This window comes from Fusarium coffeatum (genome assembly GCF_003316985.1).
Source record: "Fusarium coffeatum strain FIESC_28 chromosome Unknown BRIP53273_contig_233, whole genome shotgun sequence".
Lineage (NCBI taxonomy): Eukaryota > Fungi > Ascomycota > Sordariomycetes > Hypocreales > Nectriaceae > Fusarium > Fusarium coffeatum.
In genome coordinates, this window is record NW_022158025.1 from 69,282 (window position 1) to 87,673 (window position 18,392).

Sequence of the window (18,392 nt, forward strand, 5' to 3'; positions counted from 1 at the left end):
CAACCTCACAGCGACTTACAGCACGCAACGATTCTTGAATTCATCCACATAACTCTAATACTCAACGCTTGAAGCCTGATAGGCAACCTGGAATGAGAGCTCAACATATCTACAAATTGTAGCAATCAAGAGAAGCTCGGAGTTGCGGAAACCGACGGACAAGCGAGTAAACAACAATCAACCATCAATTGTATCGGTACCTAACCGAGTTGATCATGCCGGATGACAGTTGAGCAAGACGCGAAATTACACTGACCAGATGGCACCGCTATTTCGTGCCTCCCTAGCCCTGTTGTACTGCCAGATCCATTTCTACTGTGAACTCTAGAACTGTGCCTCTACGCTCGCACCCCTTCTAGCTTATTCCTATGCGTTCTGACTGGTGGCAGAGACAGAGACCCTTGATTGATGGGTGGTGGCATGGTTCAAGTGTCGTCACTTTACTTTTTGGCGTTCGAGTCTTATCGTTCCTGGGCCGAGAACTCAAAATGTTGACCAGTAGATAAGCATGCAGCAAGTTAGCCCGCTCGGCCGAGCTATCTTTGGATTATCGATCGTAAATCCGTAGATGCTGATAACCAGCAAAACAATCATCTCAACTCACTCAAAGATGTTGATGGTGCCCCAAAAGGCTGGTTTCTGGGGAAGAGGCTCCCCTGGACGCCCCTGACTGGTGCACGCCTACACATAGCGTCTAGTCTAAGATAGGACTAGCTCTTCAATATGGTTGAGAAGCGGGCTGCACGCCAAGGACCCGCAGCCATGTGTGGCTCGGGGATGTTCCACCCAAGAGAAAGTACCGGATACTCAACCGTGCTACAGCGGGAGCGAGCAGACAGGGCGCCCTGACAGGGTCCTCGATGTACCGAGAGCTCCCCCTACAAACATGTTACTTTACAAGGTGAGGTGCCAAAAACCAATTGCCCGCCTAGTGGTAGTGGAGGGGGGCGGGCAGCCCAGGAGACAACAGACCAGGGTGTGGCCTAGAGCTTCCCCCAATTTTTTTTCACTCGATGAACTTTTTGGTGGGCCGGTCGTTCAACAATCGGCTCCTCCCTCGCCGTCGGTTACAGTCGTCGTTACCTATTCGTACGGGCCATCCGCACGTTTGGTTGGAATTAGCTCTGTCTCTTCTCTAATCCTTCCCATTGTTTCTCGCTGGTAGGCAGAACGGAATTGCAATCTTGGCCTTCATATTCATAGACTTTCCGGCCACTTTCTTCTGCCTCCATCATCCTCCTCCATCCTCTCTATCCTCCATCCTCCCCCTCACCTTCTTTCTACCTCCCCGCCAGCTGCACTCTTCAGCTTGGGAGTTTCTTGCGACGGTTCCATATTCTTTTACGTTGGGGTTAAGCGGGCCCCTGGTATAATCACCGTCAATTCGACCATCCTCTCGCACCAATTCTAGGTTGCGATAGCCAATTCGGCCTTTTTCGAGATACCCTTTCTTTCACCTCCTCACGACCTAATACCGCCAAAATGCGTCCCGAAGTCGAGCAGGAGCTTGCTCACACGCTGCTCGTTGAGCTGCTCGCATACCAATTTGCTTCTCCCGTTAGATGGATTGAGACCCAAGATGTTTTCCTCGGTGAGAGAACCGCCGAGCGAGTCGTGGAAATTGGTCCTGCCGACACTCTCGGTGTCATGGCCAAGCGAACATTGAAGTCCAAGTACGAGGCTTACGATGCCGCCAAGTCCGTTCAGCGAAATATCCTCTGCTACAACAAGGACGCCAAGGAGATCTACTACGATGTTGATCCCGTGGAAGAGGAGCCTGAGCCTGCTGCTGCTTCTTCAAGCGATGCTCCCGCCTCTGCTCCTGCGGCCGCTGCTGCTCCCGCGGCCGCCGCCGCTCCCGCCGCTCCCAGTTCCGGCCCCGTTGCCCAAGTTGCCGACGAGCCTGTCCAGGCTGTCGACATCGTCCGCGCCCTTATTGCACAGAAGCTCAAGAAGCCTCTTCTTGAGATTCCTCTTAGCAAGGCCATCAAGGACCTTGTTGGTGGTATGTGGGACAAAACACCCCTAATTGACAATTTTCTAACGTTTGATGTTTCTAGGCAAATCCACACTCCAGAACGAGATTCTCGGTGATCTAGGAAAGGAATTTGGTTCCACCCCTGAGAAGCCCGAAGACACACCCCTCGATGAGCTCGGTGCCTCCATGCAGGCCACCTTCGATGGCAACCTGGGCAAGCAGTCTCTATCCTTGATTGCCCGACTTATCTCCTCCAAGATGCCTGGTGGCTTCAACATCACAGCGGCCCGAAAATACCTCGAGTCTCGATGGGGTCTCGGACCTGGCCGACAAGACGGTGCTCTGCTCCTCGCCCTCACAATGGAGCCTCCCGCTCGATTGGGCAACGAGGGTGATGCCAAGGGCTTCTTCGACAGTGTTGCCAACAAGTACGCCACAAATGCTGGTATCAGCTTGTCCACAGCTGCTTCTGCTGGCCCTGCTGGCGGTTCCAGCGGTGGTATGATGATGGACCCCGCTGCCATCGATGCCCTTACCAAGGACCAGCGTGCTCTCTTCAAGCAACAGCTCGAGCTCCTTGCTCGTTACCTCAAGATCGACCTCCGTGAGGGCGAGAAGGCTCACATCAACTCCCAGAAGTCCGAGAAGGTTCTGCAGGCTCAGCTTGATCTCTGGACTGCCGAGCACGGTGACTTCTATGCTTCCGGTATCGAGCCTGTCTTCACTCCCCTCAAGGCCCGAACCTACGACTCCTCTTGGAACTGGGCTCGTCAAGATGCCCTCAACATGTACTTCGACATCATCTTCGGTCGCCTCCAGGCTATCGACCGTGAGATCGTCAGCCAGTGCATTCGCCTTATGAACCGTTCCAACCCTAAGCTCCTCGAATTCATGCAGTACCACATCGACAACTGCCCCACCGAGCGAGGCGAGACTTACAAGCTTGCCAAGGAGCTCGGACAGCAGCTCATTGAGAACATTCAGGACGTTCTTGATGTCGCTCCTGTCTACAAGGATGTCGCTGTCCCCACCGGTCCCCGAACCACCATCGATGCCCGAGGTAACCTCGACTACGAGGAAGTCCCCCGTGCCAGCTGCCGCAAGCTGGAGCACTACGTTCAGCAAATGGCTGAGGGTGGCAAGATCTCTGAGTACGGCAATCGCACCAAGGTTCAGAGCGATCTTTCCCGCATCTACAGACTCATCAAGCAGCAGCACAAGCTGTCCAAGACCTCTCAGCTTGAGATCAAGAGCCTGTATGGTGAGGTTCTCCGATCGCTTGCCATGAACGAGAGCCAGATCCTCCCCAAGGACAACAAGGGACGCAAGGTTCTCAAGAACAGCCAAAACAAGGGCAAGGTTGAGACCATTCCCTTCCTTCACCTCAAGAAGAAGGGTCTCCACGGCTGGGACTACAGCAAGAAGCTCACTGGCGTCTACCTCAACTGCTTGGAGGATGCTGCCAAGTCTGGTGTTACTTTCCAGAACAAGCACGTTCTTATGACTGGTGCTGGTGCTGGTTCCATTGGTGCTGAGGTCCTCCAGGGTCTCATCAGCGGTGGTGCCAAGGTCATTGTCACCACCAGCCGCTTCTCCCGTGAGGTCACCGAGTACTACCAGGCCATGTACACCCGCTACGGTTCTCGTGGCTCGCAGATTGTCGTTGTTCCCTTCAACCAGGGCAGCAAGCAGGATGTTGAGGCTCTTGTTGAGTACATCTACGACACCAAGGAGGGTCTTGGCTGGGATCTTGACTTCATTGTTCCTTTCGCTGCTATTCCCGAGAACGGCCGTGAGATTGACAACATTGACTCCAAGTCTGAGCTCGCTCACCGTATCATGCTTACCAACCTTGTCCGTCTTCTCGGATGTGTCAAGTCTCAGAAGACCGAGCGTGGCTTCGAGACCCGACCTGCTCAGGTTGTCCTGCCCCTTTCTCCCAACCACGGTACCTTCGGTAACGATGGTCTCTACTCCGAGTCCAAGCTCGGTCTCGAGACTCTCTTCAACAGATGGCACTCTGAGAGCTGGGCCAACTACCTCACCATCTGTGGTGCTGTCATTGGATGGACTCGTGGAACTGGTCTCATGTCTGGCAACAACATTGTTGCTGAGGGTGTCGAGGCTTTCGGCGTTCGCACTTTCTCTCAGCAGGAAATGGCTTTCAACCTTCTCGGTCTTATGTCTCCCACTCTGGTTGACTTGTGCCAGAACGAGCCTGTCTTTGCTGATCTCAACGGTGGTCTCCAGTTCATTCCTAACTTGAACGAGACCATGACCAAGCTCCGCAAGGATATCATGGAGACCAGCGAGGTCCGCCGCGCTGTTGCCAAGGAGAGCGCCATTGAGAACACCATTGTCAACGGTGCTGCCTCTGAGGTCCTCTACAAGAAGAAGACCATCGACCCTCGTGCCAACATCAAGTTCGACTTCCCCAAGCGTCCTGACTGGAAGACCGAGGTTGAGCCCCTCAACGACAACCTCAAGGGTATGGTTGATCTTGAGAAGGTTGTTGTCGTCACTGGTTTCGCTGAGGTTGGTCCCTGGGGTAACTCCCGTACCCGATGGGAGATGGAGGCCTACGGTGAATTTTCTCTTGAGGGTTGTGTTGAGATGGCCTGGATCATGGGTCTCATCAAGAACCACAACGGTGTTATCAAGGGCAAGCCTTACTCTGGCTGGGTCGACTCCAAGACCGGTGAGCCTGTTGACGACAAGGACGTTAAGCAGAAGTACGAGAAGTACGTTCTCGAGCACTCTGGTATCCGTCTGATCGAGCCCGAGCTGTTCGATGGCTATGACCCCAACAAGAAGCAGCTGCTTCACGAGGTTGTCATCGAGGAGGACCTTGAGCCCTTCGAGGCCTCTAAGGAGACCGCTGAGGAGTTCAAGCGTGAGCACGGTGACAAGGTTGAGGTCTTCGAGATCCCCGACAGTGGCGAGTACATTATTCGTCTCAGGAAGGGTGCCTCTCTCTGGATTCCCAAGGCTCTTCGCTTCGACCGCCTCGTTGCTGGACAGATCCCTACTGGTTGGGACCCCAAGCGATATGGTGTTCCTGATGACATTGTCTCTCAGGTCGACCCCGTCACCCTGTTCCTCCTCGTTTCCACTGCTGAGGCTCTCCTGTCTTGTGGTATCACTGATCCTTATGAGTTCTACAAGTATGTCCACGTCTCTGAGGTTGGTAACTGTGTTGGTTCCGGTATGGGTGGTGCTGCTGCTCTCCGAGACATGCACCGCACTCGTTTCCTCGACCAGCCTGTGCAGAACGACATTCTCCAGGAGTCTTTCATCAACACCATGGCTGCTTGGGTTAACATGTTGTTGATGTCCTCTTCCGGACCTATCAAGACTCCCGTCGGTGCTTGTGCTACCGCTGTTGAGTCTATCGACACTGGTTACGAGACCATCATGGAGGGCAAGGCTCGCGTCTGCTTCGTCGGTGGTTTCGATGATCTTGGTGAGGAAGGTTCTTACGAGTTCGCCAACATGAAGGCCACTAGCAACACTGTTGACGAGTTCGCCCACGGCCGTACTCCCAAGGAGATGTCTCGTCCTACTACCACCACCCGTAACGGATTCATGGAGTCCCAGGGTTGTGGTATCCAGGTCATCATGACTGCCAAGCTTGCTCTTGACATGGGTGTCCCCATTCACGGTATCATTGCTCTTACCACCACCGCCTCTGACAAGATTGGTCGTTCCGTTCCTGCTCCTGGTCAGGGTGTTCTCACCACTGCCCGTGAGAACCCTGGCAAGTTCCCTTCGCCTCTCCTTGATATCAACTACCGTCGCCGCCAGATCGAGCGCCGCAAGAAGACCATCAAGCAGTGGCAGGAGTCTGAGCTGGAGTACGTTCACGACGAGATTGACGCCATGAAGGCTCAGGGTGCCACTTTCGACGAGAAGGAGTACGCCCAGGACCGCTTCGCTCACATTGAGAAGGAGGCCGCTCGCCAGGAGAAGGAGCTCCTCCGCAGCATGGGTAACAACTTCTGGAAGAGTGATCCTAGCATCGCTCCTCTCCGTGGTGCCCTCGCTACTTGGGGTCTTACTGTTGACGATATTGGTGTCGCTTCTTTCCACGGAACCTCCACCAAGGCCAACGACAAGAACGAGTCCAACGTTATCTGCCAGCAGCTCCGCCATCTCGGCCGTAAGAAGGGTAACGCCGTCTTGGGTATCTTCCAGAAGTACCTCACTGGTCACCCCAAGGGTGCTGCTGGTGCTTGGATGATGAACGGATGTCTCCAGGTCCTCGACACTGGTCTCGTTCCCGGTAACCGCAACGCTGACAACGTTGACCCCATCATGGAGCAGTACGACCTCATCGTCTACCCCAGCCGAAGCATCCAGACCGACGGTGTCAAGGCCTTCTCCGTTACCTCTTTCGGTTTCGGTCAGAAGGGTGCTCAGGCCATTGGTATCCACCCCAAGTACCTGTTCGCTACTCTCGATGAGAAGACCTACACTGAGTACTGCGCCAAGGTCGACGCTCGTCAGAAGAAGGCCTACCGCTACTTCCACGATGGCTTCATCAACAACAAGCTGTTCGTTGCCAAGAACAACTCTCCTTACGCTGATGACCAGCTCAGCAAGGTTCTCCTGAACCCTGACGCTCGTGTCGTTGAGGACAAGAAGTCATCTGAGCTCAAGTATGGCCCTGATTTCATGAAGCGATCCGAGAAGGTTGTTTCTTCCACCAAGGCCAAGGAGACTCAGCAGGTCATGGAGGCACTGGCTCTCAAGGTCACCAACAAGAACAGCCAGGTCGGTGTCGATGTTGAGGACATTTCTGCCCTCAACATTGACAACGACACTTTCGTCGAGCGAAACTTCACTGATAACGAGATCTCCTACTGTCGCCAGGCTCCTAGCCCCCAGAGCTCTTTCGCCGGTCGCTGGAGTGCTAAGGAGGCTGTCTTCAAGTCATTGGGAGTTGCCAGCCAAGGTGCTGGTGCCGCCATGAAGGACATTGAGATTGTCAAGGGAGAGAACGGTGCTCCTACTGTTTCTGTAAGTCAACTGCCAATCATGAAAAAAGAAGAATTGACGCTAACAAATTTCCAGCTCCATGGAGAGGCTGCTGCTGCCGCTCAGAAGGCCGGTGTTAAGGACATTACTCTGTCCATCTCACACTCTGATAGCCAGGCTATCGCCGTTGCTGTCGCCAACTTTTAAGTGCATATGATAAGATAAGAAGGAGGAGGGACTTGTACATGTTTGCTTTGGAACTGGTAATGGGCGTTTGATGAGGATGTGTTTCTATATGATGTTTGCGCTTTTGATGATATATGCCGGCGGCCTTAGTCGATAGCACTGGGCTTATGTTGCTGATAGAACTTGATGTGAACACATCGAGAAATGTTTTACGCATAAAATAGACAATTCCGTTAAATTTATTTACTCTGAACAAGGCCACCAGTGAAAATTATGTGATGCAGGATAGAATTGTTACTATTATATCGACTGACAGTTATCCAGGAATGCAATACAACTCGGAAAGGATTGAATGTTTAAATATTGTCTATGTACAATTTGAAGAGTCAGTGAGTCACCCATTTAATTCTCGAGTAAATTCTGTACTATACCTAGGTTATATTGGACTCGAATCAAGGCACCAGCCAAAAGATAGCACAAGGCACATATCTCCTCATAAGTAATTCAATAATGGATCGTCATGCGGCATTATTTATTGATGGGATTGCTGCTCATTCCCAGTTTATCTTGAGTTCATTCCGAACCGCCGCAGCCCGTTCATAGCAACCCGGAAGCTGGTGACTAGAACATGTTTGTGATGCCCAAACCAGACTTCCTCCTCGTTTTAAAATACCATAAACTCCCTGGTGTCTTGGTGCGAGGTGTGAGGTGCTTGGGATCTATGGCGAAATGTCTTCAGATGCGCAAGGTATCGTCGTAAATTTTCGTAATAAGCTTATTGACCTCGTCCTCGGCCGCGGCCGCGTCCTCCACGACCACGTCCACGGTCACCGCCTCGTCCACTGTGATCTCCTCTTGAACCTCCTCGTCCGCCTCGGAATCCACCCTGTTGACCCTTCTGCGATTCGCTGACCTGGTCGATGATTTCGTCGGGCACTCTCAGATATTTGATCTATAGCTTGTTAGTCCCTCCCCTTGAATTCGGCCGTGTGGATTGTCGAACGTACGTTGTTTCCCTTCACATAGACCTCTGGTAAACGCACGAATCTGTCGCCCTCCTGTAGCCCAACCATTAGCATTTCCCCCACCAAGTAATCGGTGTAGCGCATACCGGACTTGTCTGTACAACCTCCTTGAGTGTGAGGTTCATCCATGTATCGCAAGAAACCAAGTGTCCGTTGAGAGTCTCTCCGTTCTTGAGCTCGACCAGCATGGGGTGGCCTTGGGCCGCGTTAAGTAAACCGAGGGGCAGCTATCCCATGTTAGCTTTTGTTGCGGGCAAACCAAGTCTTGCGCCAAGCTCTAAATCGCTTTTGAGCTATGTCCAAGAATAATATTATAACTTACCATATTGTCTGTTGTTGCGCCGGTAGCTATAGCTATATGTGGTGTATGATGCGCTCGCTGGAAACTAAAGGTTGAGAATGGAACAGGCAGAGCTCAGTGGAGCGCGGCTGTTCGGTGAACCCAAGGTGAGCGCGTTTGCAGGCGGCTAAGGCCCCGGGAGTTGCATAGCCCCGCTGGATGGTGGGCGGAAATACGGAAGGGCTTCCGCTCATGGCAGCGACACAATTAATTGAATGTGATACTACGACCTCGATATTTTATATCAACACCAAGAACTAATATGCCCCGCCTGCAATTGGCACATAATGCGCTCAGGCGGTGCCTCTGGACGGCGAGTCACAAGTGTGTCTTGCCTAGAGCCTTTAATGCTTCATTACCAGGGCAAAACTTAAACCAACAAAGACCTCGAAATACGAATCTTATCCAATGGCGGAGATTTGGAACCAGCAATGCTGAAGACTCATTACCTGGAGATCAGGCGCAAGCCTTGGATGCTTTATATGAGCAGTTTGAGGGCAAGCTGGGAGATGAAGGGATGACGCAAGGAGGAGAATTGCACGACTTGCATGCGAACAAAAATGCTACGCGGAAGCCTTCAAATCCTGCTCTTGAAGCAATAATGCCAGATTTGAAACATGTGTCAACGCAGGAACTGGTTGATGCTCTCATGAGATTGCGGGCATCGCCAGCAAGTGAACACACTCCGTTTGTAAAGAACAAGTTACAGAGAACGAGCCATATCATCAAATATCTGATAAAATATCGACAACATCCCCTCAATAACTTAATTTACGAAAGCATGTTATCTGCTATGGCCCATCCAGAGGGATCGAGCCAGGGAGTCCGCAAGTTATTAGCCGATGCGCGCGAACAGAACGTTCCGCTGACTGCCGAGATGTGCTATCTCGCCCTCGAAGCTCTTACGGTGCATCCCGAACATTTGCTACGAGAACAGGTTATGAAGATGATGGACGACTACTGGTTCGAATTTACTCAATCCGCCAAACAGAATATTGCGCTGGCAATGCTTCGGGAGGGCCAACATGAACTGGCCATGGATAAGCTTACTGAGCTGTTGGAAGGCCCAAAACAAGTTGATCTCTGGGTCTACGACATTTTTATTCTGGAATTTGGCAGGATGGGCTTCACAGACGAGGTGCTTCGTCTGCTAAAGAAGAGAAAACATGCTAAAGGCACGGACGCCCCCTTCAGAAATATTGAGCTGATTGCTCTGGATATTTTCAGCCAGTCCTTCCATCACGAAGGAACAAAATTTCTTTGGGATGAGGTCGTAAAAACCGAAATCCATAACCCTTCTAATGGTACCCTCGAAAATATTCTGGCCACTGCCGCGAGACATGGCGATACTCAACTGGCTACTCAAGCTCTAGCGATACTATCAAGCCGTGGAAAGCTCTCTCAACACCACCATGATGCTATTATCGAAACCTATGCCAATGCAGAGGACGTGGAGGGTGCGTTCACCACATTAAAGTTGTTGCAAACCGCTGGGTGGCTTGAGGATGAAGCAACCACACGGCCTCTCTACCGAGCTCTTCTCAAAAACAAGGATCTTATTGACACTGCAGCCTCTGCTATTGAGACTATGCACAAGGAGAGCCTTGTTCCCTTGGATGTGGTCATGGTTACAGCCGAGGCCATGGCTAAGACTCGAACATCAGAGGCTGCCATGCCACTTTTCCGGAACGCCTACACTCTTAGCGGCAGAAGCCCCAGATTCAGTAATATCGGGCGCCTGGTTCAACATAGCGTCAAAACTGAGACGAAGTACGAGCTTGCCAAGATGTGTTATGTCGAGCTCTCCAAGACCAAAATCCCGTCCCAATTGGCAACAGAAACCCAGGCCATCGCACCCAGCGACTCTGCATCTGAGAAAACCAGCATCCAAGCCGCACCTCCTACAGCATGGTTAGAGCGTCAGAATGTAATGGTCGCACTCGACGTGATAATACCGGTCTGCGCAGAGGCAGGCGATCTCGAGCTAGCCTTTAAGCTTATTGGCTACGCCAAGGCTGCAGTACCGCATAGTGGACGAAGGCCCGACTCAACATCATGGAGGTTCTCTGAGTGGGTTGAGCCATTCGTCAAGATGGCTCTGGATGCAGAGGATCCTAGAGTGTGGGATATCGTGGACGAACTGGACCAGGGTGCTGATGGTCCGGCTTTGATGATACGCAAGGAGCTTCAGAAACGACGTATCCAGAAGCGTGCTGGGCAGCGAGGAGCTTGGTGAGAGGCTAGCGATGGATGTCAGAGCTACGACAGCACGATATGGCACATAGCTCTCTCGTCTAGGACGAGTGAGGCTTCTGATTCGAGTGACTAAGACGATAACTCGCGAAAATGGACTACTATGTCACCATATTCAACCACTTGTCCTCATTTCGTGCGGTGTCTCAGTCATTCAAATCAGGTCAGCATATGGTGAGCCTCACGGTTGGATCCTTTGGCTAGTGTAAAAAGATACACGATATTGTTGCGCCCGTCACTTGGCAGACCAACTATCGTGAACACGAATGAGTCAGTGACGCGGCAGACATAATAACGAGACCTCCCTTCTGCCTTTACAGGGCGAATGCGAGGCCCTGAGTTCAAGTGGTGGCTCGACCTATATTCTTATAGTAAGCAAGGTTCCGGGGTATCCGAGCCCTGGAGAAGCTAGCTTGAGCAATGTTCTTATCAGCATGGGGAGCAGAACTCAATGGGTATGAGCCGCTTGAGACCTTGTATGATTAGGGGTCCTGCATGAGAATATGCATATTATTGGGGTATCACGAATATACTGCTTAGGACATGTGAATGGAAAATGGAGGAAGAACTCATGTGAAAAATGATTTTTCAAGTGGGTCATAGAAACTGGCCATGCTATTGTATATATGGATGTTTAGAAATTGTAGCTATAGTTTTCCCTCCGTGGAGGTCAAAACTCCCGCCGGTACTCGGCATTCAACTAGACCGTAAGCCTCAAGGGAGCTTTCGACCGGGGAGACGTCACACCGAGGGTGATTAATCCAGGGGCCTGATGGCGTCTAATTGGTTGATCTGCATGATTCACGTCCCGAGACTGTGGTGAGATTGCTAAGCTTTTGTGGAATCTCAACTGAGCGGAGGGTCTAACCGTTTTTATGTGTTAGTGCTGATAAGGCAAGACTTGCATACATTTGAGATGGTATCAAGATATGTTTCAGAGGTTTTACTCGTTAAGACTCAAGGTGAAGTGAGTTGGCAGACTCATAGAGTGCAGTGTAGTACAGCTTATGTGAGAAACAACAGAGAACTCAAAACAAAGTAATTCTCAAGTAGTAAGCGGAATAGAATACAATGATTCCCTCTGTTAGTGCTCACAGATCTACATCTACACTCAGCATAACAAGCCGTGCATCCGGATCTCGAATGACGCCATACAGAAGAATTGTTAATCTGACAGTACAGTGCAGATAATCAGTGGGTGGTCATCTCACGGCAATTCTCTAGGATCTACAGTCGGATAATTCACCTGGACAAGTAAAGACACGAGCCGGGCATAACTCTAAAACCCTTGCATTGGGTCAAAGTCAGCCCTAAAGTCCGGCTAGGTCCAGACTCTGGTCCATTGAAAGGAGTTACTGTATTTTAGCTTATCTAGGATTCAAGTACAGTAATACGTTATAGCTAGCATATGGGCAAAAGGAAACCCTATGGGGAGGAAGAAGCCCGAGTACCGAACGGGTATTGTCAGCGGCGATTGGTAATGTCAAGGTCTATTAGCCCGAAGTGGCTTGCATGTACGGTCTCTCATCGTTGAAGCTAACGCAAGTTGCTTTGCTATACACAAGATTACTAAATCCGAAATGCAAGAGCTTGAGCTTTCTAAGCTCCGTAGACCACCGGTATTACTGTGTTCTGAAGGGAGAGCTGGGATATAAGATGGATTGCATGTCTCTGATATTCGTACAATACCATACTCACTCAATTAACGATAATAAGCTTAAAGAGAGCCTTGTCTCCTTTCTTATCTCTATCCAAGACTCCCTGATACTCTTATCTTAACAAAAGGCTATACACACCTCATAATGGCAGACCTCATCAGAGATGCTCCCCTGGGGCAGCTCATTCGCTTCGTCACCCGCAACAAATACCTTCAGTACCCCGAAGAAAAGCCCGGTTTCAAGCTCCCCGAGTCCTGGGACGCTGTTCTCAACAACCCAGACGCCATCATCGACGAGACCTCTGGTGCAAACAACAACACTCTCCTCACAGGCACGGCCCTCGCATCCTCAGCTTCTTCCACTGTCGCAGCTACTGAAGATCCCAAGGCAAAGGGCGAGACAGAAAAGGAGACTGAGGATATCGAGCGTGCTGATGCAGTCCCCGTTAGACTACATCGTTCGAGATCGCCTCAGGAGACGCAGGCTTACACCATCGATCGACTCGAGGCTGATGAAGAACACGATGTGGAAAAGGTCAAGTCTATTCCTGTTGTACCTAAACGTACCAAGGATGGACATGTCCTTGTGGACTGGTACTACAGCGATGACAACGAGAATCCTCACAACTGGACCAACAACAGACGTCTTGGCGTAGCTCTCATCATCTGTCTCTACACCTTTGTCGTGTACACTTCCTCAGCTATCTATACTTCTTCCACAGAGGGTATCATGCACGCCTTTGGGGTGAGTCAACTCAAAGCTACACTTGGTCTATCGCTCTATGTTCTGGGTTACGGTATCGGACCTCTCGTGTTCTCACCCCTGAGTGAGATTCCTCGAATTGGTCGTAACCCTGTCTACATCGTCACCATGTTCCTCTTCGTCATCATCTCGATCCCTACAGCTCTTGTCAAGAACTACCCTGGTCTCATGGTCCTTCGATTCCTCCAGGGTTTCTTTGGTTCGCCTTGTTTGGCTTCTGGTGGTGCTTCTCTTGGTGATATCTACAGTCTCATGGCTCTTCCTTATGCCATGATGGCCTGGGTCTCTGCTGCTTACTGTGGACGTAAGTCTCCCCTGACTCCTTAATCACTATAACAAACTAACTCTTCATAGCTGCTCTCGGTCCTCTCCTCAGCGGTTTCGCAGTCCCAGTCAAGGGCTGGCGCTGGTCTCTTTACGAAAGCATCTGGGCCTCAGCCCCTATCTTCATCCTCATGTTTCTCCTCCTCCCTGAGACAAGCGGTGCAAACATCCTCCTCCGCCGTGCTGAACGTCTCAGAAAGCTCACGGGTAACGAGCGCTTCATGTCTCAGAGTGAGATTGATCAGCGTCACATGAAGGTTTCGGCCATTGCTATTGATGCCCTCATCAAGCCTATGGAGATTACCATCAAGGATCCAGCTGTGCTTTTCGTCCAGATCTACACTGCCATCATCTACGGAATCTACTACTCCTGTAAGTCTATTCTATCTCACTACGACAGTGTCAGTTGACTAACCCTTCTCCAGTCTTCGAAGTGTTCCCTCGTGTCTACCCCGTCTACTATGGCATGAACCTCGGCGAGATCGGCCTCGTCTTCCTCTGCGTCCTCGTCTCATGTATGATTGGTGTAGGAGTCTACCTCGCCTACCTCTACTACTACATGGACCCTCGCATCGCCAAGCGCGGCTGGCCCGTCCAAGAAAGCCGTCTCGTCCCAGCTCTCCCAGCCTCTCTTGGTCCCACCATCGGCTTGTTCCTCTTCGCCTGGACAGCCCGAAGTTCTATCCACTGGATCGTGCCAACCATCGGTATCACCATCTACGGTGCCACTGTCTTTGTTGTCATGCAGTGTATCTTCGTCTACATCCCTCTCAGCTATCCCATGTACGCTGCTAGTCTCTTTGCTGCGAACGACTTCTTCCGAAGTGCTCTTGCTTGCGGTAGTGTGCTCTTTGCGCAGCCTCTGTTTGATAACCTTGGTGTTGCCAAGGGCACAAGTCTGCTTGGTGGCTTGAGTGTTATTGGAATCATTGGTATCTGGCTGCTGTACTTTAACGGTGCCAAGCTACGATCTCTCAGCAAGTTTGCTATCTCAGACCACGTTGAGTAGACGATGCACAATGTCTTTGATTCATACAATACCCCCTTCTTGGATATGACTTACTGGAACTACGGATTGTATAACGATATCGGAAAAATTAATATGATGGAAATACCATGGGATATCGAGTAGGGCATTCACTTAATTCACTTCAAAGCTGAGAATAATAAAGTTGGTTTTTGCAATTCGCTTTCATTAGATGCTATCATGAAGTCTTAACTGCAACAAAAAGTTCTACTATCTGCAATGCTCAGCTGTCTGATATGCATGGGTATCTCTAGACACGAGTGCATGAACTCGAAATGCAATCGAATGCCATCCAGGCAGTCGTCCCTCCGCTAAATAATCATAGTTCGGCAAACCCACCGAAAGCAATTTTAAGCCTTTTTCATAGCAAAGCTCTAGATAGAGAAGCAATTATACGATTAAAAAATTTCCCCTTTTAAACGCCTGACCACGGCTCATAATTGTAGCCAGATGCTTGACTCCCTGAATGTATGGAGTTGTTGTGTGAGTTCTGGAAGTACCAGCTTGGTGGCTGTTGCTGCTGGTTGGATGTCTGACTCGGTTGGTTCTGATGTGTAGATCCAGAGTAAGATGAATAATTGGCTTGCTGTTGTGGCTGTTGCTGACTGTAAGAGCCACTGCTGCCACGAGTATGCTGCTGTTGCTGCGCACTTGAACGCATGTTAAAGCTCTGGCGCGAAGCTGGTGCTGCTTTGGCAGCTGGTGACTGGGTGTACATGTTTGGTGCTTGGTACGACGAGTTAGTTCCGTATGAACGATCATTTCGACTTGATGAACCAGACCACTGGTTCGCAGTCGTTGCAGGTGTGGTCTGATAAGACGTACTCATAGTGTTTGGCGTTGCCTGAGCTACTGACATAGCTTGTTGTTGACTTGCGACAGCATTGGAACCGCCATATCGCCCATGATCATATAAGCCGGAACTGCTGGGCATGTGTGATGTGTCATAGTGGGTGTTGGTTCGTGAAGTTTGCATGGCAGCTGCAGCCACTGGTGACTGACGTGTCTGAGCTTGAGCCTGCTGCTGCATAACTGTACTGGCCATTGCTGCTGCTTGTTGAACCGAATCATTCGAAAGACTCTGGTTCTTCTGTCGGCCTCCGTGGCCAGATCGATTGTCATATGACATTTGCGGTGAGACGGATGCCATTGTTGTGGCCGGCATGGCAGGCATCGTAGTGTTAGTACTTTGTGCCCAGTCTGATGGCTGCGGGTTTGCGGTAGGTACACTCTGCCCGTTAGAGTGCTGAGGCTCGGATGGAAGACTTCGTCTCGCTTTACTGCTACCGCTTGCGCTACTCAGACCTCCGCTACCAAACGCCGTCCAGCGTCTTGTCTCAGACGGAGCTATAGTTCCAGCTGGGGCTGGGATTGGGGGTGGAGGGTGGTGTACTGGTTGCATTACTTCAGGCAACGCATGAGAATAGTTATTTCTCTGCGATGGTGCCGTGCTTAATGGTTGTGAGGTGGTGGAATAGGGGTCAGCCTGATAGTAGTTTTGTGTGGCATGGGTATTTTGGGGTGTCGTGTCGGTGTTAGTGACCATGTTTCCAATGTTCATCTGTGGGTACGAGTAATCTTGGGAATTGGTCTGCTGATCGTCATCCTGATCGCCTTCTTCTTCGGCATGCTCAGCGTCCTCGGCGTCTTCAGCATCTTCCTGTTCCTCTTCCTCTACTTGCTCTTCCTCCTCGTCCTCCTCTTCTTCCTCATCGTCGTCAACAACAATCGCCTCTGACTTCTTGGGCGTCTTCCCTCTGTTTCGTGACTTCTGGGGTGCATATTCACATGCAGTCCCATGGTTTGCGCATTCAGCGCAAGTAGGTCTCTCTTTCGGACACTTTTTCATGTTAGCTCCATAACAGTCAATGTGTGAACTCGACAGACGTACCTTAGTCTTGCGTGCTTTGCAGGGGAAGCAAGCTGTTCTCGACTTGCCCAACGTCCTTGCCTTGCGCTTGGGTGTTGAGGCCTCGTCTGCGGTCTGAGACGCAGTTTGTGCCTCAGTATCTGTGTTAACATTGCTCTGAGCGCTAGGCTGCGGCACGAGTTCTTTGGTGGTCCTGGGCCCATTCGAACTTGGGGTGCTCTGTGCAGTAGAAGCGCTTGCCTGGGCTGAGCCCTCCCTGTTACTGGGATGGACAATTCGGAGACGTTCTGCGCCGTACTTGACCAACATACTCAACGACTCTCGCTGCAATTCCGGTGCTTGGTTAGAGAATATCCCGAACTGTTCGGGCGACAAAGTCGTGGGGTCGACCCCGGCATTGGAAAGCATTGATGTCGCTGCCTCTTTTCGGCGGTTTGCCTCAGCTGCTGAGACATTGACCGGGAATGTTACTGAGCCAGGCTGACCGCCCGATTGTTGAGATACAGTTCCATTTGTAGCTCCTGACCCATCCCCCATCAGCCCCTGAGGGTAGTCGTTGAAGCCTTGCTGTGCAGCATCGGCCAGCGCTTGTACGCCGTTCATATACGGCATATCTGCTTGGCCATTAACTGCTGGCGCTCCAGGATAGTCTGGAGGAATCATGGGTCCATCAGTTGCTTTGGCAGGCTGAGCGGCATTGCTCTTCCTCTTTCGTTTGCGGGGGTTTCCATTTTCGTCCTGCGCCTTGGTCGTTGACTCTCGCTTCTTTCGCTCTTTCTTGTCCTTCTTCTCGCCTCTGGGCTTCTTAGGCGTCTTTTCTTTGGCCTTTTGCTGCTGTTCCTGGATTTTCTGTGCACCCGGTCCTAGCTGGCGAGGCGGCGGTTTGAAGTGTGCGGCAAGTTCGGCTACTGTTTTATGCAGAGGAGTATGATCGTATTTGATCGTGATAGCACGACTGCTGCGGTCGAAGGCAATGACGATGGATCCTCGGCAGTCGAAAGCAGGTCGGGCGTGCAGAACTGGGTCTGGCTCTCTCTGGCTGAACTCACCTACAATTGTCTGTACTGGGTTCTTCGCGTGTTGTCGGTTCCAACACTGGAACGAATCCTTGCACAGATACGTAAATGTCCACCCTTGCGTTCCTCTAGAAACTTCTCGAACTGTCCAAGTACTTCCATCTGTCGAGCTGATTGTTGAAATAATATGTTTGGCGACTGATCTTTGAAGTGACGGATCATCCTGAGGTTGGTTCATGAGCGTATCGTTGGCAAAAACAACACGAGATAGTTGCCCCGCATCCTGTTGACCGTCCGCACCTGCTGATTGCAACTGATCAAGACTGTTCAGGTTCTCTTGATTTCCATTTTCCGACTCTGACACAGGCAACTGAAATCGGACCGTAGCTCTCAATTCGATGGTAATCGCAACATGTTCGGCTCGTGTCAGTGTCGCCTTGGCGTCCAGAATACCTTGCAACTTATGCTGAAGCTGTTCGACCGAATCGCATTGCGGATTATTCGACGCGGCTGGCGACTGCGCGCCTCCAAACCCCAAGCTCGCGAGAAAATCGGCCATGGCGGAGCTAGAGTTTGCGCGCTGCGCACGATTCGGAGGATCACGCGCCAGACGCAACAGCCGAGAAATGTACTCGTCTGCGCCAGGCGCCTTCTGAGGCGATGGGTTCGCATGCGCTGGTGATAGTAATGGCGTCGGGAGATTCTGACGATGTCTGCCAGTACCTGGTGTTTGCGGGCTCGCGACCGCGAGGGCGGGTACTGATGATGAAAGAGCCACTGATTTGATGGATGAGGTAGGGGTGCCGTTTAGCTTTAGCTGTGCATGGGGCAGCTGGGACAGGGGTGTAGCCCACTGAAGGTTCCTTCCCTGGCCGCTAGCAGACGCTGAAGGTGGCGTGTGCATAGCAGCTGATGGGTCTTTTGTCACACCCATTTTGATATATACTTCATGTAAAGATGCTTCAACAGAAGTTTA

At 51.2% G+C, this 18,392-nt stretch overlaps 5 protein-coding genes across 5 annotated transcripts; 3 read left to right on the forward strand and 2 right to left on the reverse strand.

The window, feature by feature from the left end:
• Nucleotides 1–1,482: 1,482 nt before the first annotated feature.
• On the forward strand, nt 1,483–7,162 carry FIESC28_09245 (uncharacterized protein; the record flags this gene model as incomplete). The annotated part of the gene is made up of 3 exons (XM_031163382.1): nt 1,483–2,005; nt 2,061–6,997; nt 7,052–7,162. The coding sequence occupies 3 exons, from the start codon at nt 1,483–1,485 to the stop codon at nt 7,160–7,162; spliced, it is 5,571 nt and encodes a 1,856-aa protein (XP_031012549.1).
• A 754-nt stretch (nt 7,163–7,916) lies between these two features.
• Nucleotides 7,917–8,491, reverse strand: FIESC28_09246 (uncharacterized protein; the record flags this gene model as incomplete). Its single annotated transcript, XM_031163383.1, has 4 exons — nt 7,917–8,093; nt 8,149–8,199; nt 8,253–8,393; nt 8,489–8,491. The coding sequence occupies 4 exons, from the start codon at nt 8,489–8,491 to the stop codon at nt 7,917–7,919; spliced, it is 372 nt and encodes a 123-aa protein (XP_031012550.1).
• Nucleotides 8,492–9,287: 796 nt separating this feature from the next.
• On the forward strand, nt 9,288–10,742 carry FIESC28_09247 (uncharacterized protein; the record flags this gene model as incomplete). Its single annotated transcript, XM_031163384.1, has 1 exon — nt 9,288–10,742. One exon carries the CDS (start codon nt 9,288–9,290, stop codon nt 10,740–10,742), a length of 1,455 nt encoding a protein of 484 aa, XP_031012551.1.
• A 1,819-nt stretch (nt 10,743–12,561) lies between these two features.
• Nucleotides 12,562–14,512, forward strand: FIESC28_09248 (uncharacterized protein; the record flags this gene model as incomplete). The annotated part of the gene is made up of 3 exons (XM_031163385.1): nt 12,562–13,483; nt 13,534–13,875; nt 13,929–14,512. 3 exons carry the CDS (start codon nt 12,562–12,564, stop codon nt 14,510–14,512), a joined length of 1,848 nt encoding a protein of 615 aa, XP_031012552.1.
• Nucleotides 14,513–14,945: 433 nt separating this feature from the next.
• FIESC28_09249 (uncharacterized protein) lies at nt 14,946–18,350 on the reverse strand (the record flags this gene model as incomplete). Its single annotated transcript, XM_031163386.1, has 2 exons — nt 14,946–16,370; nt 16,422–18,350. The coding sequence occupies 2 exons, from the start codon at nt 18,348–18,350 to the stop codon at nt 14,946–14,948; spliced, it is 3,354 nt and encodes a 1,117-aa protein (XP_031012553.1).
• Between the last annotated feature and the right edge of the window lie 42 nt (nt 18,351–18,392).